Source organism: Guyanagaster necrorhizus (assembly GCF_019112545.1).
Source record: "Guyanagaster necrorhizus MCA 3950 unplaced genomic scaffold BT62scaffold_32, whole genome shotgun sequence".
In the NCBI taxonomy this organism is placed as follows: Eukaryota; Fungi; Basidiomycota; class Agaricomycetes; order Agaricales; family Physalacriaceae; genus Guyanagaster; species Guyanagaster necrorhizus.
Genome location: NW_025064911.1, coordinates 68,762 through 87,536, shown reverse-complemented (window position 1 = coordinate 87,536; position 18,775 = coordinate 68,762). Strand labels below are relative to the sequence as shown.

Genomic DNA, 18,775 nt, shown 5'->3' with positions numbered 1-18,775 from the left:
ATGCTCACAAGTTCAGGACTGCTGCAGAATTGACGGTTCGCCTGTCCCGTCGCGCAGCTCTAACCCCTACTCGCCGCGCTATTTAACATTGAAATATGGAGAGAATTTTCAGAGGCATTCTCCTCTTTTTTTTGTGTCATCCCAGTCCCCGCATCTTCAATGAAAGAGAAACAACTTCAGCTGGAGAACGTGTCGTCTCCTACGGATCTCGAAGGCCAAGCGCCACGCATCGGCAACGGTGATGCGGCTCTGGCCGTCCTGGGTGATAAAACTGCTCACAGAGAAATTACTGCCGAAGAGAATAAACGAGTACTTCGAAAGATAGACATGTGGCTCATGCCTATTACCCTTCTCGTGCACTTTCTGCAGCAGCTGGACAAGTAAGCGGGTTTTTACCCCATGATTCCCTCGTACTGACTTCCACTTTGATCCTCGCTTTCTTACACCTATGTATTTGGAATAGTCGCTGAAACAGGTCCGTGACATACATTCTCATAAGACTCGTTGAGCTTACCTTAAACTGCGTAGGACTGGTTGGAACCCAATATATAGCTGGCTCAGCAGCATTGTGTACTTAGCACAGCTGATATGGCAACCCGCCTCCTCGTACTTCTTGGTCAAACTGCCGATTGCCAAATATCGTAGGTTCTGGACATAATCTTACGCGTATTATATCACAGTGTTTTTTAACATTTTCATGTGGGGAGCAGTGGTACGTGTGTTTCTTAAAGGGAAATTGGACCGCCTTCGGACTCACGCAGGGAATAGGTCGCATGTACTGCGGCGGCCCATGATTTCAAGGGCCTGCTCGCGGGCAGATTTTTCCTGGGAATATCCGAAGCTACAGTTGGTATGTCAATAACTCCATATCTTCGAAACGACCACTTACGTCTTTACTAGCGCCTTGCTTCATGACAATAATGCAAATGGTACGCTGGAATATTCCACCTCGCGAAATCCTCTCATCCAATTTTCAGTGGTGGCGCCGACGCGAGCAAACGATGAGACTGTCCAGAGGAATCGGAATGGTCGGTTCTTTGTTTGCATGGGACTTGGTCGCATCAGCAGAAAATTGCATGCATATCAGGTGTGTAGGCATTCCTCCACGTGATAACCCCATCCTCTCTCTCTCACACCCGTTGTCTGTCACCTTTGACTGCCTTTCTTTCGCCTAACCTTCTTTTTCTTCCCCCCTATCATTGATAACTACTTATACCTCGCTGTATTACCAGAATCACAGGGCCTTCCAGAGAAAATCAAATATTTTATATTGCGTTCCGACGGTTGGTGCCGGCGACATGATCCCGAAGACCATGGCGCGAGACTTGGTGTCGAATAGGGAAACGCCAATGCAGTAACCACAAGACAAGACCGCCGGCCCCGCAGAAACCAAGAACTACGCAGGCACTGTGAAAACGAATGGTACGTTGAGACGTCATGGACTAGCGGAGCACCATATATGGAGACATCCTTTTTTCACGCCATGAACCGCTTGATAACCCAAGTCGCAATATGCGCTCCTTCACAAAAATTGACCACATTTGCCATTTTAGAGCCCCTCCGAGACACTGCAGTTGATTTTCTCCATCCTCTGGTCGATGCATGGGAGTTTATGTGGAATATCATGGATTACTATTCATGCGTTTTAAGAGATCGACCGGTCGGTAAAGGAATACCACTGTTTAACGCTCAACCTTATGATTCCATGCAATTGAACGCTCAATGCGCTAGGGATGTCTTTCCTCTCCTCGATGCGGCTATCTTTAACGCCGAGGCTCCACTATTGACTGAACTGCAGGGATCCTACGGTCTTGAGCCAATGCTTTGCATGTTGAAGTGGCTTCCGTGGTCGTCATCTATGCGGGTGGATCTGCTGGACGACTTACCTCAATTGATATCCGCTCTCCGCAGCTACAGCCAAGGTACCATGCGGTATTTCAACATTTCTGAAGGCCTTGTCGTGCGCCTACATGAATTCTGTAGTGACCAAGAGCTTGTGGCGACCCTTGAAGGGCGCGGAGAGGTTGGCAAGAGCCTTCGTAATAATATGTCGCAATATGTGAGAGACAGCACCATGCATACCAGTAGCCATGCATTCGATCTTAGGCCTAAAGGTAGAAAGCTATGGGTCAGAACTGACTACATGGGTTGGGACTATCCTCGTAGGGATGCCATACTCCATACTAAGGTTTACGTACAATCTATAACTCTACGGTACTTTCTACTACGTGTTTCTTTACTAATGAACGCTGGGATATCGAATTGGATAGCCATGCCAGTCTATGGATGATATGAATGTGGCAGCATTGATGCCTTTGGCCCACTGATTATCAGTATGTTCTTGTTATATGCCTTTTAGGCATTAACAGCTCATCTATTATTCCAGAGGGATTCGGTTTCAACGGTTTCAAGACAATTCTATTCAACATTCCCTTCAGCGCAATGCAAGCCGTCGTCACCCTCTTAGCTGCGGAATTTTCGACTCGACTTAAACTGAAGTGGCCTGTGGTTTTCGGCCTCACTCTGCCTCCTATTGCAGGTGCTTCGGGGCTTTATAAGTTGGGACGAGGGACCGAGTTACGAAATGCTTTATTGGGATGCTATTATGTTGTACGTTCTGCCATTTATCACCCAAGTTAATGTCATTAATTCACTATAGCTCTCATTCAGAACCGGTCTTCGTCAGTTTCTCCATAATTCTTCATGTATCTCGTGTTGACGTCTGTTTCAGAACCAATGTTACATATCTGGAGCTCGCAGAATACTGCTGGCCACGCGAAGAAGCTATGTAACACGGGCATAATTTTCGTAGCACAGTACGCTGGAAACGTGACGGCATTCCCTGACTCACGCCTTTTATTGAACTTTAAAAAAACTTCTCCGCGGATCGTCGGTCCCCTCTTGTATACCACGGACCAGAAGCCGTACTACCACAGGGGACTTATTGCCAAGTGTGTCGTTTCCAAAATGAAGGCCTACTACTTTGCTAAATTCTTCCCAATAGTTTGATTTGCTGGATATTGCTTTCTGTTATAACGTTGTACGTCCTCCACCTGTTCCCCAAGCGTCTGTTTCCTTAACATTGTTCAGGGTGACAGCAGCGTATCTGGCATTCCTTAACCGAAGACATGCCGAAAAACGTCGTCAGCTGGGGAAAGCGGGGAATATCACGGACAAGTCTTTGCGGAAACTTGACGACCATCATGATAATGACGAGGGAGAAGCCAAGTACGATCAATCTTTCGACGACCTGACGGATAGGAAAAACGAAGAGTTTATTTATGTCTTATGAATTTGGATAATGCATATATTTTTATTACATGAACTGTCCTGGACAGAAGTAATTCGTAAAGGCATAATATGCCAGTAAGAAAATAAGGAACGGTACTGGTAATTTCCTGCGCGCGAATACTATAACTTTGGATTTGGCGTTGATGGTCATCATCTGTATTTGCCCCATTATACATATCTGTCCTGCCGGGCAACCATGCGACAACAGTTGATATCCGTTGAGAGGTAGGAGACGCCGGCGGTACTAGTGATCGCGCTGGTTCGATCGGTCCGATCGAGGGGCTGAAAGACAGACGTCATACGGGGCGACGACGACGGAATGACGTATATCCCGATCACCCAAACCGGCCACCTCGACGAATATATGAGGCGCGCATTTCCAGCAACCCTCTCCAAACCATTCTTTCTTCCCTTCCCCCATCATCAGCGCGCAGTCCACCCCTTTCTCTTTGGATCAATTTCAGCGGCAGCGGTACCGGCGATACCCAATGCTATTCGGCGAACAAGAGATGGCTTCTAGCTTAAGAACACCAATATCGGAACAACACTGTATTCGCGCATCCCAAAGTAGGCAAGATAAGACCTTCCCTGAAGGCGAAGCGCACCAACGGCTGGGTCAATACCATCGCACCCCGCAACCCAGATGTATCCAACGTACGACCAAGCTTCGTGTTCGGGAATAGCTAGCCATCGTCCGAGGGAAATGATCACCGTCTCCAAGGTAACAACAGCCGCTTGCGCGAAGAATACGATAAAGACGTCTATCTCCCAAGTCTTGACCCCACCACATATCATCACACAAGATGCAGCGAAGCGGAGAGAAAGAACGCCATATAAAGTTAAATCAATGAAGAAGTGTAAACACCTCTCTACTCAAATAACGACCCGGTGAGGTAAAAGGCTGTAAGAATAGTCAATCCGACTACCCGAAGGGTATAAGATGGACTCTACGCAATCTTCTGAATACCTGATGCCATACAAGCCTGTACGAACCAGCCATTAGTTACGCTTCGATGAAACAAAGGAACTCACCCCCAAAATCATCGATACGTATACGCGTCACGTAGACGACCGTATACCCATGGACCACTCTTCTGGCCTCCACAACCAAGTCCGCGAAGATTGTCAGGGTACCATACGCCATTCCGAGAGTGGAACACGCCGACAGGGCGATAAGCACCCGCGCCCAATGCAGTACCACTCCAGGTTGAGATGGCAGCATGATACGGGACGAGGATCGCGACCAGGTCCCACAGCGTGTGAATGACTGACTGTTCTAGCAGGAAGCATGTCCTATGGTGCGTCATTGGAGGGAGAAGAACGGGGCTCGTGCATCCATCCCACACCTGAGGACTGTACATCAAGCTAAGGGCCCATCTAAGACGCTTGCAAAACGACTCTGTCGAGATATCTTCATCCTTGGGCTGGTCCTTGCGCCTCAGGACGCGTTGAGCATCCGTGAGGACCACGAAATCGACACTTCGTAGTACCAAATCAGAGACAATTATATTGACGACCATCGCATGCAGGCTAGGCCTTCATCGTAGCGGACGATATACATGGCAAGGAAAAGGACACGCAGGATGAACAGGAACCGAAACTTGCAGGGTCTAACCGAGACGGAGAGTACGAGGGTGGGTGGATATTCCGAGAAGCGCGAGCCATGTGTTTAGCGGGGCCGTCGTTGCGAGTCTAGGATCGCTGTGATAGGAAGTGGATGTTTTGCTCATTGCAGCCTCACAACGCCGTACAAAGACCACAAGCGAGGGTACGTTGACATCGCCGCTGGCTTGTGGCGGCGTTTGCCCCGCATAGAAGCAAGAGCCGCGATGGCCGCGCAACAACTATGGTTGATCGTAAGCACTCAATTTGGACATCGCACCTAGTTGAGATGAGAATGAACATGCCAGAAAGCGACAAATAGAAATACAGCAGTCCGTATGTAGTATACAGACACATAAATAAGCAACCGACGCACATCACAAGTCATTCCATCAAAGCGAAACATGAGATCCCGTTACTGTTACTCGCTGTTTGAATGGTCAGGATGAGAGGAATGACAAGAGACGGAGAAACTCACAAGCGACGACCGCTTAGAGTCGATGGCGGGTGTCAACGTCTTGTTCTTGTTGCAAAGGGCCAGGATAGGCTCAGGACCTTTAGCGTAGTCCTCGCGGCTCGGTGAAGTGATCGACAACACTTTGTTCCACTCCTCCGGCAGACCCTTATAGAATCCTGTTATTCGAAATCCACAAAGACCAAGAATGAGCTACCCACAATAAACTGTCCAGTTATAGGATCAAACCCTACATGTGCATTGTGCACAAAGTTGTATGGATCACCTACATCGACCTGGGGGACCGGCTTTCTCTTGATCTTCGGAAGCGTCGTCGATTTCGCTACATCCTTGTTCCATTCTTCTGGGATGCCCTAAGCAATGAATGCGCGATTAATACACGTCGCTTATAGGCCGGATAAGAAGACACGTACTGTAAACCCCTTGGTCACCGGGTCAAACCCTACATGGACGTGATGCTTGACATTGAAAGGCTTGCTCACAACAATCAGGGAACTCCGCGCTTGGACCTGATCCTCTTTAGGGTCTTGGGGTGTCGCAGGCGGTGGCTCTGCCAACGCGTTTTGCAATTCTTCGGTGAGGCCCTAAGACCCGCGGTAAGGAAGGGGCAGCGGCATAACACATAGCGTGGAGTACTGCATACCGTAAAGCTCCCAGATAGAGAATCGAACCCAACGTGTTTGTTGTGCACGAAATTGAAAGGAAGGCTGGCGCCTACCAATGGGCTGCGGTTGTAGATATCGTCTTGCCACCCATACAGCTCATTATCGCTCTTGAGATCAAGGTAGTACCGCTTATTCTTAGTCTCCAAAAGAACACAGCACGGCTTCAGATCGGTTCGCTCGACAGTTTTGAGTTCCTTGAGCGGTATAATGCTTTGTGGACGCGATGATTTCTGGCAAAGAAACGACAGGTCAAATAAACTCGAAAATTCTGCCGATCAGTACCTGAAATTTGCGTATCTCCAGCGTCTCCTGCTTCAGCACCAACCATTTGCGTCTCCAGATCCAGCTGGTGAAGACCCCCTTCGTCTTCAAACTGACATAGCCTGACCGTATCGTTAAAGTCGAATCGCTGCAAGAACCCATGGTACCGAAGATGCAAGGCTCGAGAATGAAAGAAAGAGAGGTGCCTAGTGCTACCTAGCGCTATATCGTCGTGGCTGATGAAGAAATGACTGCGTACAGAGGCGGTGATGGGAGCAAGAAGAAAAGGGGTCTTAGTGGCACCGAGTTAGGACGGACTTGGTAAATATATATTTTACTGTTTGATGCGAGATCAAAAAGTCACTAAGGAAACAAACTAATCCATGAAACTCTACCCACTCCGAACCCCAAGTACAGCTCATTCTAGGTGCATCGAAACGCCATCTCATCTCCCTTTACTCATTTTCATCGATAGTACATTATAAGCATGAACCCTTTCCAGACTTGAGAACAGAAACTGTAAGAGTAAAAGAAAGAGACGTGGAGGTTAGGAAAGAAAAGCTGTGGAACTACGATGTCGAGATAGAGATAAACAGGAGGAATCCAGGACTCGGAGAAAAAGAGAGACGTGCCCGGTAGGTGGATGATTAATGGTGTTACCGTAACAGACATCGTGGTGGGTCAGGACGGGTTTGATAGCAACAGTAAGGGTGATTATAGATAGTCAGGCGCAAAGAATTGTGGAGCGCGGATAAAGATAGACCAGAAGAGCGGACTCATGTTTGCCTATTCCTGAATCGCAAGAGAGGTGCAAGCCCAGGTGACATACAAGCCTTCTTCAAGAACTCATGCTACAAAAAGATACCAGCATCAGCACCCCATCACAATATAAATATACAAAACACATACCTCAAGCAGCTCATTCGCCGTTGCCCGACTGCTTACGTCCACACACAAACACACAGCTAAGAATCCCTTCAGTTCCCGACTCAACGCCTCCGGCCTCTTCAGCGTCGGCGTTCCATTCGTTGCAATCAAGTAAAGGGCCTTCAATGGCTCTTCATCAAGATAAGGTGGCTCATTCTCAATCATTTCAATAGCCATGATCCCCAATGACCATATATCCACCTTGGCTCCATACTCTTTCTGCTTGACGACTTCAGGCGCCATCCAGTACGGCGTCCCGACCATCGTCGCCCGTTTCGACTTTTGATCCGTAAGTTTGGCACAAAAACCGAAATCGGCTATTATAGACAGTCCAATTCAGCAAAGGAAAACGTAAAAATAAATGACAGATGAACACACTGATCTTAACACGTCCTTGGGCGTCAAGAAGGACGTTGTCGGATTTAATATCTCGATGAATGATGCTTTGGCTGTGTAGATGACCAAGTCCCTTGCACGTCTAGTTGGGCAAATCAGTCAAAAGATGCCAATGAGGTCAGGGGGAAACATACCTCCAGACAGATGCTCGATATTTGATCCTCCTCGAGAGTATTGTTCTCGATTATGTCAGTCAACGCCCCTCCCTCCATATATTCCATGACCACCCACAGTTCCGTGCTCTTGACCAGATACGACTCCAGGAAGTTGACAATGTTCGGATGTTGCGACTCTTTCATGACCAGAATTTCATTTACGATCAGTTCCTTGCGAGGCTGATGCGACAGGTCCATCTCCTTGATGGCCACCTTCTTTCCGGTAGAAATTGTCTTGGCAACATAGACATGACCAGAAGCACTTTAAGAAACGAAATATTAGGAAACAGACCTCCAATGGCGAAACAAAACCACATACCCTTGTCCAACCTTCTTGATCTTGCTATACAGTGTCTTCGGGTCTTCCGGCGCCACGACTGACCTCAACTTCTCCATGATCTGCACCTCTGTCATGGTGCTAATTCGCTTCTCCTTCTCCTTGGGCTTCTCCAGAGCTGCCGCAGCAGCTTCAACGCTACCCGATGGCTTGGGCGGCCTCTCCTCTATCTGAACCTTCTTAGGATTCAACGGTTTCACAGGGGGAGGGCCCACTGCCGCACCGGCAGGGCCTGGCACCGGGTGAGTCGCAGGCTCGGAAGTTGCTGGAGCAGTCTTGCTCGACGCAAGGGGAGGTCGTGAGCTGGATGCCTCAGGCGTCTTGGATCGCTGCTGGGGAGGAGAGGGTTCACGGTGGACTTTTGGAGGAGGCTGTTGAGTCTGTTGTTGTCCTTGCAGAGAATCTTGCCGCGTTGGAACTGTTCCGGCGGCCACAGGTGGACCTTTCGCTTTCTGACGAAGCTGGAGGTCTGCGGAAGATGGTGTATGTTCGCCAGATGGTCTCGGAGCAGATGGAGCAGTTCTATTGGTAGTTAAGAGGGGTCGAGGAGGGGCAGGCCGGGAGGCCTGCAAGTTGCCGACAGGAAGTTGCGCCCTGGAGGAGCTGGCCGATATCGTACTATATGCTCCATTGGCAGTAGCCCTGGGGATATCGCCATTAGAGGTAGAAGATTCAGAGTCTTGCCTTCTCATCCCTGGACGCGAAGATAGGTCCAACGACAAAGACGGGGGGAGAGGCGAATTGGACTTTCCCATCCCGCCGAGACCTGTGCCAGCATTGAATCGCGCAGGTGCGCTTGTATCCGGGTACGACAACATAGAAGGCCCCGCTCTCGACATAGGGGCGTTCTCCTCCATCTCACGCTGTTGATGATCTGTATAAAACTCGAGTACTTCTAAAACAGCTTGTGGATCTTTGGCGTAATCCTCCTGTGTGATGGCCGACTTGGTCAACAGTTTGCTCCATTGTTCCGGCATGCCCTATTTCAAAATGGATGAGAGCGGAAGAGGGGTAGAATGAAAGGACGCACTGTGAAAGCTCCGGAAACCGGGTCAAAACCGACATGTACCTTATGCACAAAGTTAGTTGGGTTGCTCACACCCATCAAAGGGCTGCGCGTATAGATATCGTCTTGCCAGCTGTACAGTTCTTCATCGTTTTTCAAGGAGAAGAATAGCCGCTTCTCTTTGGCCTCCAATATCAAGCAGTACGGCTTAAGATCGGTCCTTTCGATGTTTGAAATATCTCGCAGCAATATCACGGTCTGCTGAGGCGATGTCTACAAAGATGTGTGAGAGCGGCATCGTCAAGAAACGGTGAAGAGACGCACCTCAGATTTATGTATCGATAAGGTCTGCTCCTTCAGCACTAGCCACTTCTTTTGCCAGATCCAGCTGGCAAACGTGCCCTCCTCCTTAACGCTCACAGAACCACTACGAACCACAGACGGTGGCGGACCTGTTTCCATGGTACGATTTGGTGATCCGCCGATGCCAGAATAGGATGGGGTATACGTCGACGTCGACGGTGAGGTAGGCGTGTACGTGAACGAGGAGTTGTACCCTGAAGAGGCAAGCGAACTACTGTACAACTGTGGGCTGTCAGGTCCTCGTCGTTGCGGAGCCTGGGGCGCTGGCCGTGTTGGAGTCAGCGATGTCGCCGTGATGTTGTAGGCCATGTTACTGAATTGATTGTATGAATATCTTGATACAGGGTCCTGTACCGCTCTGCCTACTCAGAGCAAGCAAAAGCTGGTGTTAGCAAAGAAAAAGTACCCGGTCATAAAAATCGTGCGACAATCACCCTTGTCGTCGCCGTCGTTATCCACAATGATGAGGAAATACGTTTAGGCGCTGTCTGAAATGGTGAGGAGGACAAGGAAGGCTTTGTTTGGCAATGGCATTGACGGCGACAAGGACCGGTTAGATCCGGGACGCCAATCACCTAGGTAACTCTTTTTACACCAAACGTCTTTTCGAACATTCGTGTACATAATGAAAGTTGTCCCTTGACCAATATTCTGCTCTCAATTGTGGTCCCATGTCTGAATTTTTCGTGGTATACTTGCCTTCAGAGAGGCAGGGCCGTCAATGGATTTCCATATGGGATTTCTTCAGTGGCAACAATCATGAATTCGCTGTTTGACAGTGCAATCATAGAGTAGCGCCACACTTCAAAATTTTCGGGGGTATCTACATTTGGCCAAATCTGATGATTGATTTTCGCAGGCAGGCCGGTGCCTCGGTCAGAGTTATCACTTTTCATCTGATGAAAAGATCGCTCGGAGGAGACCTGACATAGAGGCTTGGGGGTCCCCCGCTCATTGTTTGAGAACATCGACTTAGACCAGAACCATTCAGCCCGTCGGCGGAGTCGACGGTATCAATATCCGAACTTCGGCTAGAAGAATGGAATTTTACTCCATTCTTCGCAAGGTGAAATCTGAAGCGGTGAACAGAGGATCAATGATATTTGAAGCGTGACAGAGTCACCACCGTGACTCCCGCCAAAGGCCAGAAAGATTTATCGAGTAGTAGTGATTGTGCATTTGAGGCCACTTAACAGACCCAAGATTCGAGCGTTGCATGCGTGAAAGTGACAACGTGAACGGACACAGGACATCACGTGTTAGATTGCACCTCTGTAATAGCAATACATCTGAGGAGTCCTTAAAAGCTACTGGGAGCGTGGAAGAAGACCATGACAAGAAGCCTAGAGGAATATTAACCGCAGTGTGATTGGGTGAAGAAGCATGAACATACCTGAACACACTCCGGCATGTTGACGGGCCCTCGCACGCCGTCTGAAGCCGCCAAAGAAATATAGCCTTAGTTTATACAAGAGGTACAGTGTGCAAGAAAGATACCACCGGAATAGCTTTTGACGTCTGAATAGCATTGTCAACACAGAGAAGCCGGCATCTGGTTCTCAGAAGAGACAGAACCTACACGTCTCAAGCCGAGCTGCTGTCACTGGTGCCCAGGAAACTGAATGGAACGTTTCCAAGACAGTCGACTAACCTAATGTTATGCAGGGAAAAGGAAGATGGTTCCCCGCTCGTAAATTAAGATAAAACCACGGACGACGTTTATCTCCATATGCATATTCGGTATGTTCACAGGCTCGGAAAGCGGCAGGTACTCTTCACAAGGAAAGGTTCACACTTCTCATACGACAAGAACGGAGGTGCCAGGGAAAGCGTGACGGAAAATGAATTGCAACGTATAAAGACATGCTTGGTACAGTGTTGACCTGTCACCGTTTCTTGGATTCCTTCGTCATCTTTTGTCTGCGTCGAACGTAAGGTCAGTGTTAATGTGAACATCACAAGTGGCTCACTTTGTTGGATTGTTCTTCCTCGTGTGCGAAAACTCGCCCAGCTTGTGTCCCACCATGTCCTGCGTCACGAGTACGGGTAGGTACTGCTTGCCGTTATGAACGAGAAATCGAATGCTGGGTACATGCATTAGTCATTTCTCAGAGTCAAGCCTCCAAAGAAAAACTCACCCAACGAAGTTGGGTAGAATCGTGCATGCCCGGGCTTGAGTCTTTATCGCGACATTCCGTTGGGCGGCATCTTTAAGGTTGGAAAAGGCCACAAAATACGGACCTAGCACACGCGATTAACCAGCAAATACCAATCAAACAAGAACTATTCACCTTTCCAAGCAGATCTCCCCTTGAAGAGGCTAAGCGTCGGCCGCATGAAGAAAGAAGAGAATGCAAAATATTTGTCCCGCTGGGAATTTCATCAGGCACGTGATGTTTCTCGATATGGACGATCTGTTGGTCGAGTTCACCTGTTCAGTGCTCACGCCATGGTTCACAGGGTCGTGGACACTAGCCCTAAAAGTCACATTGCATTGCTATCTTCTTTCCAACAGGTGTCTTTGGCACGAGTGAAGCACACCTTCCGAGGGATTTCTGTATATAAAACAACGTTGTATTCAAAGGAAGGGGATGCAATGATCGCTATTCGCCAAAACACTTCCGGCCCGACCTCTACCGTCACAGCAGCGGAGGCGACCAACGGCGCTTCCCTTGGAATCGGGTCTTCAAATAGCGCCACCAAGGTACGACCATCACAGTTTTTATCCTCGGTCAGCTCAAACCATCATCTGCAAAGTCGACTTTGGAATGGATTTTTATTGCCTTGGTCTGCATTCTCATTCTGTCTGTAATATCACGGAGGTGCGTTCATATCTGTCTTCATTCCACCAATCTCCTGCAACTCTCTACAGAATGATGCAACTGAGAGCACGTCAAATACCTGTGTGGAATTTCTTTAGATCCCCCAGGCCCGTTCGTGCACACTCCGTTTCTACGCCAGGGTATACGTTGCCTCGGTTAACTAGTATACCAACGGCTTATCACCCTCCGGCACGCATGCGGGCAGTGGGTACTGCTCAGGAGGTTCAGGGCGACAAGGATGCTCTCCCGGCTTACGATAACGCCGGCGGTCCACCCAAATACGACGAGATTGGGTCGACGTTCATGCCCCGGGTGGACTCTGAGAGAGTACCATCGGTTAGTAACACGATTAATACGCGGCCGACATTCGGGTCCGAAACCCACTCTGCTGGCCCGAGAAGTTAATAATTCTCCCTATATCGTTACTTACGATATTTCGCCACCGTATCTCTACCTGTATTGGCCTTCATCTGCTCCTCGCTTCTTTCCCCGCCTTCAATGGCTTTGATATCTGCGGCGTTGGAGGAAACATATGAGCCCTATGGTGCAGACGCTATTTTATTAGCCGGACCGAGATTAAAAATATGGTTGAACTTGAAACAAATGAAAGAAATAACAAAGTAATATTGCAGGCGTAGCACTCGTGGCGAGCTCGAGACCGGCGATAACTATGGTGACAGGTAATCTTAGAGCAGCAGAAGTCGCATAGGACGGAGTACAGAGCCTCAAATTAATCGGAATCTTTCATCTCAATAGGAAGCTGTCAACGACCCAAGAGATGGGAGAAACCTGCATCGAGTCTCCATGGGGGTATCCTAAAGTTCCCATGGTGGATGTTATCATCCTCAGAAAAATTAAATTATTGAAGGCCTAGTGAAGCTAGAAAAAGTGGAGCTAGAAAAGTACAGATAAACGATGAGTGAGAGCCACAAAAGCACGCAAATGAACAGTATGTAAGAGGTGGCAGAGAGATGGATACAGAAACAGACTCTGCCTTACTACTCTAGTCACTTCAGTCACCAGGGTCAGTCACGGTAACCACGACCACGTGAAAGCGATGCTGTTCGCCACAGATTCTATAATTGAAAAATTTCGCGCCTTTGCTTTCACCATCAACTGACTCTCCTTGAACATGAATCGTAATGTTGGATTGAGCGTTCTACAAGCCTTGCAGGAGGCGGGGTGGTGTCAGCTGCTTCTCAACGTAAGTGGGCACTCCCCTTTGTTTCCTCTGTGCTACAGCTTAGTCCCAAGCCTTTTTAACTACGAAATTGGCGCTGCCGGAAAAGAAAGCCAAACGAAGCGGCCCTGTATCTATTGAGGGCTATAGAGAACCACAACAATTTCGACGCCTTCATCGGGATTTCGTTCCTTATACCTGATTGGGAGAACAGATTGGACATGCTAGCCACAGCGGCAATGGATGATGCGTTGATCTCTGATGCACCGACGCGTCACCTTAGAGAATTTTAGGCCAAAAAATTGCTCAAAACGTGTCTCGGGTCCAACTACTTCGGCGATAATGGTCCTCATGTCGGCAGGTTCCGGGAGATCCTCGAGACGCGTCCATATATGCGCGTTTTTCAAGCACAGGTACGCATGTTCTTTGAGAGTGGAGACTACAAGTCCTCGGCGTAGGTTTTTTTCTATTTTGATCTACATCATACGTGATTTTGACGCGTTATCAGTCAGACCATCATCGAGATACTTCGTCTTGGTCCCAGAGACAATATGCGTCAGCGTAGTCATCTTGGACCTATTCTTTGTCGCCTTGAGCGCTACTCAGATGCATTGTACTTGGCCCGTCCCTGGATGGAGGATTTCATTGTCGACCGTAAAGTCTACATGCCTCCTTTCCGCGACGGAACAGTGTTCAAAGCCCCGGAACGCAGATTGTTCTCTCCGGAAGTCGAGAAAAATCTGGGTAACAGTCCGTGTTCCATGACTTATACCGCAGCAAGAGCTGCGTTTAAACTCTGGGGTGATTGCGAGGAATCACGCCAGTCTCTGAGGATCGCGTCCAAAGGCAACCCTCACGTAATTGTCAAGGTTCTCGGTAAGATCAAACGCCCTAGTAAGCATTCTCAGTACTGTATCTCTTCTCTGTTGTAGTCAGGGTTTTGTAGAACAATTGAATATGAATGCGCTAGGCTGGAATGGACCGGAAGATGCACATGATTATCTTTGGCTGGTGTAGGACTTGTGGATGAAAGACGATGTCTGGAATTGGGCCAATGAGCATCCTGACGCCAAAGGAGCGACTTTCAAGAAATGCGGAAAGCCCTATTGTACACAGAAAGAAAGGCGTGCTGCGGAATTCCAGCAATGTTCGTCCTGTCATCTGGTAAGCTATCTTGGTTCCCGCAATGTTAGAGGCTAACACGTCCTTTAGGTCTCGTACTGCGGTCAAGCATGCCAGAAGGATGATTGGAAGAGACACAAACCTGATACGTCTTCACGGTTTACGATATCGCATTCTGAAACTCTAAACAACATTTTCTTTAGATTGTCAGTTTCACAAGATGAAGAAAGCTGCAGTTTAGGTATTCAGTACTGGGAAGAGCACGCTACATATATCTCTGGTAGTATATCGGTTAGTACACGCGCCTGTCATTGTGTTTAGCACAGAAGACGTTCGCGTGAAAGCTGGGTTCGACTCCCAGCCAGAGAGCATCTGCGTTCATTCTCTTGGACCAACTTTTATTCTTTGACTCTCCGTACACATTCCCGGGTGTTATATACTGTCTGTGGGTAGACAAGCTGGTTCAAACCTTCGATGAAATTAATGGATTATCTCCAGTCAGGGTTAAAGTCAGGTCCATGCATGTCTGTCATTTCTCCTAGACCATCACCTGTATGACATTGCACTGAAAAAGCTGTTCTGTGGTACCAAGATACAATGTCTTACTAGGGTAGCCGTTTGCCCAGGGACCGACCATTGCTGCAAAGATATCGGCATTTCCAGGCCATTTGCCTTTAACTCGCTTCATGATACGGGCACCAATAGCTCTTGCTGAATTTTTATGGAGGCGGTCTACATAGACCATGCGCAGGGTCGAAAACATGAGAAATGTCGCAAGGGCCATCAGAAATACTATGGAAGGGGAAGCATCCCAGTTCTCTAGGTTCAAGAGAAGGCCCCATTGTTGCAAAAAGGTGGCAAAACCAGCCATCAAGGTGACGGAAAGGAATCCAGCTGCGAGAAAACAAATTCCTGTGGTGAGAAATCATGATGAGAGTGGGAAGAAACGAGAAATCCAAGATGATATAGTATGATGCTGATTCCAGCCGAGTAGGTGAAATGAAGTCACAAGAGCAAGCAAGCAGTAATTATCAAGCTGGCGATCTTCAAGAAACAATGACAGTAAATTAGACTGGTTATCATGGGATAGATATACTTCTGTCTAAGAAAGTGACACGCGTTTGTAGCACCTAATAGATTATGCTGTTAGCTATAACGTAGACCTCACATAGCGTAGCGATAAGCAGAAATGTGGTGTTGTATTCACTGTACCTAATAGATTATGCTGTTAGCTATAACGTAGACTACAGAATACCAATCAGTGACATAAACGAAGTAATATAAGTAGATACTCACCTTCACACAGTATAGTGATAAGCAGAAACACGGTGAGGGTGCTTGACAGACCATATTCAATATATATAGTCCATCCCGACATAAAGGGGTATCGAGCTTGGCCAGCGGGATATGACGGAGCTCCTGCTTGCTAATCCAACACTCCCCCTCAAGCAGAGCGAAGTCCAAGCTCAGTAGCAAAGTGCTTCACCTTGGCTGAAGGTAAAGGCTTGGTGAGAGCATCGGCAATCATGTCCTTGGTGGGACAGTAGACAAGATGAAGGGAGCCTTCACTGATGACCCAGCGAATGAAGTGGAAGCGAATGTTGATATGCTTGGTTCGGGCATGATACTGATAATCTTTTGAGAGCGCAATAGCAGACTGATTGTCTGAGAATAAAGTTGTAGCCTCAGTAATCGGTGAGAAAACCTGAGAGAGCAGACTGTGAAGCCAGAGTGCCTCCTTCGATGCATGAGTTGCAGCCACGTATTCAGACTCGGTGGTTGAAAGTGAGATGATCTCCTGCTTTTTAGACGACCACGAAACAGCTCCACCATTCAGCATGAAAGCGTACCCAGTAATGGCATGCCTATCCTCTGCCATGCTCCCATCAGCATCCACATAACCATGCAAAACCTTTCCGTTTCCCCCAAACGTCAGCCGGTAATCCCTCGTGCCCTTCAGGTAGTGAAAGATATGCTTTACAGCCTTCCAATGAGCCTCTGCAGCAGCCATTGAATATTTCGAGACTGTTGTCATGACAAATGCAATATCAGAGCATGTCCTGAGCATAACCCAGATCAAGGAGCCAACAGACTCCCTGTAAGGGACATCTCTCATGGCTGCAATTTCTCGGATGGAGGCTGGTGCAGGAAAGGAAGACAAACGGAGATTAATATCCATTGGTGTAGAGACTGGTTTGAGGTCTTCAAAGCCATAGCGATGAACAATGGCATCGATGTACGAGCATTGGGAAAGAGAAACGGAGCGTGACTCATGGTCACGCGTGATCTCGATGCCGAGAATCCAGTGCAGCTCCCCCAAATCTGTGACTTCCATGTATTTTGCCATACCTTCCTTTATCTCTCGCACTAGACGCAATGATGATGCTGCGATGGTGCAGTCATCAACATGAACAGCAATGATAGTCAAGTTTCGGCCCTCCTGCTTGTAAAACACGGCTTGATCAACGTCGCACTGCTTGAATCCCAGCTGCACCACCAAAATCTCAACGAGACGTTGATACCAGCAACGACCACTCTGCTTCAAACCATACAGAGTCTTTATGAGATGGCAGACTTGACCAGGATGGGAGCCAGGCTCAGGATAGCCAGGAGGTTGATGCATATAAATGATTTCTTCGTTGGTGAGCTTTCCATTCAAGTATGCACCCTTGATATCGACTTGATAGAGCTCTAGGTCGAGTGCCGCAGCCATAGTAAGGATTGAACGGATAGATGCAAGCCTTGCAACAGGGGCATAAGTGTCGAAGTAGTCAACACCAGGTACTTGTGAGAACCCTTGTGCTACCAAGTGAGCCTTGAACTTGACTATGCCTCCCTCAGCGTCCTTCTTGATTCGAAAGACCCACTTCGAGCCCATGACATTTGCTCCAACTGGTTTTTCGACAATTTTCCAAGTCCCTGCAGTCTTTAACATCGCAAGCTCTTCCTGTATTGCACCTTCCCACAAAGGCCAATCAGGCTGACGCTTCGCTTCAGTTAGACTGTGTGGCTCTAAGGCTTCTGCATCGGCTGTTGAAATGGCCATAGCATACTCCTCAAGGAAGTCAGCATCCTCGAGTATCATCAACCAATCTGCCTCTCCTTCTCCCTCAAACTCGAGAGGTTCGTTGTTTTCATTGGCAACTGGTAACTGAACACCAACAGATACCACAGGATCACTTGGGCATGCCGATACACTGCCTTTGCCAGAGATGAGGTCCAGCACCCACTGGCTAGGCTTTTGAGTGTGTCCAGAACGGGTTTCTTCAACTATGGGTTGGACTGTAGGCTGGGCTTCGGGGGTAGGTGATACCTGTGATGGCTTTGCAGTAGGTGGATTGGGCTGAGTTTTTGGCATTGACAGAATCTTGTGTAGTTCAATGTCTTCCTCCCCTTCAAGATCGTCAGTGGCAATACGAGTTGTGTTGAAATAGACATTTCGCTCGATGGACACCGTCTTGCTCTCTGTCCAGTAGACATGGGATCCATTGCTTGTTTCATTGAATCCAATCCACTGACCTTCACGTACGTGGCCACCCAGCTTCATAGCCTTAGTCTCAAGGCGTACCCAGCATTTCTCTCCCCATTCCTGCAACCCTTTTAGATCTGGCTTCTTCCCTGTGACAGCTTCATAAGGAGTCATTCTATCTAGAGCCTTTGTCGATGTTCTGTTGAGGACCCAGACAGCATGGCGAACAGCCTCAGCCCATAGGAAGCGAGGTAAGCCGCTTGAATGCAGCATAGCCCTGACTTTTTCGATAACTGTGCGATTATACCTTTCAGCCACCCCATTGTGCTGTGGCGTATCATGCACAGTCATCTTCATTGCCATGCCGGCATTTTTCAGATGCAAGACAAATGCTTTGTCGAAGTATTCACCTCCACAGTGACACGCCCTCTCCTCGTTCAGGCATGTAAAATTGTGAAAATTGTGAATACATGGGCTGCATTCCAGGCCAGTAAGCATGTAACAGAAAATAGGACTAGAGCACACAGAAACCTCGCTATCATAATGATAAACTGGAGTAACAATAAGCAGAGTGCATGGCCTAGTAACAGACTGATACCAGATGTGTTAGGCTGCATGTGAGGTCCCAGCACTTGGCCCTAAATGCACTAATACTATTACAAGAGGACATGCTAAAAATAAAAAGACTATGATCGAAATATGAT

General features: G+C 48.2%; 9 protein-coding genes and 1 non-coding gene across 10 annotated transcripts; 4 read left to right on the top strand and 6 right to left on the bottom strand.

The window, feature by feature from the left end:
• Window positions 1-43: 43 nt before the first annotated feature.
• BT62DRAFT_1041159 (uncharacterized protein) lies at window positions 44-3,700 on the top strand. Its single transcript, XM_043178425.1, has 14 exons — window positions 44-380; window positions 529-641; window positions 681-712; window positions 769-850; window positions 901-929; window positions 978-1,087; window positions 1,241-1,328; window positions 1,371-1,422; window positions 1,554-2,214; window positions 2,305-2,333; window positions 2,360-2,610; window positions 2,660-2,681; window positions 2,732-2,951; window positions 3,091-3,700. Exons 1-14 carry the CDS (start codon window positions 160-162, stop codon window positions 3,290-3,292), a joined length of 2,112 nt encoding a protein of 703 aa, XP_043035526.1. The 5' UTR covers window positions 44-159; the 3' UTR covers window positions 3,293-3,700.
• BT62DRAFT_1010800 (uncharacterized protein) lies at window positions 3,536-4,086 on the bottom strand (the record flags this gene model as incomplete). Its single annotated transcript, XM_043177688.1, has 3 exons — window positions 3,536-3,738; window positions 3,768-3,782; window positions 3,840-4,086. The coding sequence occupies 3 exons, from the start codon at window positions 4,084-4,086 to the stop codon at window positions 3,536-3,538; spliced, it is 465 nt and encodes a 154-aa protein (XP_043035525.1).
• Window positions 4,087-4,184: 98 nt separating this feature from the next.
• Window positions 4,185-5,059, bottom strand: BT62DRAFT_452397 (uncharacterized protein). Its single transcript, XM_043180950.1, has 2 exons — window positions 4,324-5,059; window positions 4,185-4,274 (listed from the first exon to the last, which is right to left on the bottom strand). The coding sequence occupies exon 1, from the start codon at window positions 4,809-4,811 to the stop codon at window positions 4,332-4,334; it is 480 nt and encodes a 159-aa protein (XP_043035524.1). The 5' UTR covers window positions 4,812-5,059; the 3' UTR covers window positions 4,185-4,274; window positions 4,324-4,331.
• On the bottom strand, window positions 5,049-6,595 carry BT62DRAFT_452389 (uncharacterized protein). Its single transcript, XM_043180949.1, has 6 exons — window positions 6,316-6,595; window positions 6,012-6,263; window positions 5,782-5,952; window positions 5,569-5,721; window positions 5,372-5,515; window positions 5,049-5,321 (listed from the first exon to the last, which is right to left on the bottom strand). Exons 1-6 carry the CDS (start codon window positions 6,454-6,456, stop codon window positions 5,286-5,288), a joined length of 897 nt encoding a protein of 298 aa, XP_043035523.1. The 5' UTR covers window positions 6,457-6,595; the 3' UTR covers window positions 5,049-5,285.
• Window positions 6,596-6,605: 10 nt separating this feature from the next.
• Window positions 6,606-9,990, bottom strand: BT62DRAFT_936376 (Pkinase-domain-containing protein). Its single transcript, XM_043187114.1, has 8 exons — window positions 9,913-9,990; window positions 9,440-9,840; window positions 9,140-9,388; window positions 8,092-9,089; window positions 7,752-8,034; window positions 7,600-7,699; window positions 7,204-7,538; window positions 6,606-7,145 (listed from the first exon to the last, which is right to left on the bottom strand). Exons 2-8 carry the CDS (start codon window positions 9,785-9,787, stop codon window positions 7,071-7,073), a joined length of 2,388 nt encoding a protein of 795 aa, XP_043035522.1. The 5' UTR covers window positions 9,788-9,840; window positions 9,913-9,990; the 3' UTR covers window positions 6,606-7,070.
• Window positions 9,991-10,960: 970 nt separating this feature from the next.
• Window positions 10,961-11,825, bottom strand: BT62DRAFT_974035 (mitochondrial 30S ribosomal protein S19). Its single transcript, XM_043189144.1, has 4 exons — window positions 11,770-11,825; window positions 11,617-11,719; window positions 11,449-11,562; window positions 10,961-11,398 (listed from the first exon to the last, which is right to left on the bottom strand). Exons 1-4 carry the CDS (start codon window positions 11,813-11,815, stop codon window positions 11,365-11,367), a joined length of 297 nt encoding a protein of 98 aa, XP_043035521.1. The 5' UTR covers window positions 11,816-11,825; the 3' UTR covers window positions 10,961-11,364.
• Window positions 11,826-11,927: 102 nt separating this feature from the next.
• BT62DRAFT_1079556 (uncharacterized protein) lies at window positions 11,928-12,964 on the top strand (the record flags this gene model as incomplete). Its single annotated transcript, XM_043179501.1, has 3 exons — window positions 11,928-12,182; window positions 12,236-12,300; window positions 12,351-12,964. 3 exons carry the CDS (start codon window positions 11,928-11,930, stop codon window positions 12,703-12,705), a joined length of 675 nt encoding a protein of 224 aa, XP_043035520.1. The 3' UTR covers window positions 12,706-12,964.
• Window positions 12,965-13,432: 468 nt separating this feature from the next.
• On the top strand, window positions 13,433-15,011 carry BT62DRAFT_1010796 (uncharacterized protein; the record flags this gene model as incomplete). The annotated part of the gene is made up of 6 exons (XM_043177687.1): window positions 13,433-13,504; window positions 13,774-13,934; window positions 13,989-14,374; window positions 14,514-14,644; window positions 14,693-14,808; window positions 14,852-15,011. The coding sequence occupies 6 exons, from the start codon at window positions 13,433-13,435 to the stop codon at window positions 15,009-15,011; spliced, it is 1,026 nt and encodes a 341-aa protein (XP_043035519.1).
• On the top strand, window positions 14,877-14,971 carry BT62DRAFT_t159. The gene has a single exon. It is a non-coding gene; the product is annotated as a tRNA-Asp (tRNA).
• On the bottom strand, window positions 14,887-15,473 carry BT62DRAFT_1041153 (uncharacterized protein; the record flags this gene model as incomplete). The annotated part of the gene is made up of 2 exons (XM_043178424.1): window positions 14,887-15,152; window positions 15,209-15,473. 2 exons carry the CDS (start codon window positions 15,471-15,473, stop codon window positions 15,091-15,093), a joined length of 327 nt encoding a protein of 108 aa, XP_043035518.1. The 3' UTR covers window positions 14,887-15,090.
• Between the last annotated feature and the right edge of the window lie 3,302 nt (window positions 15,474-18,775).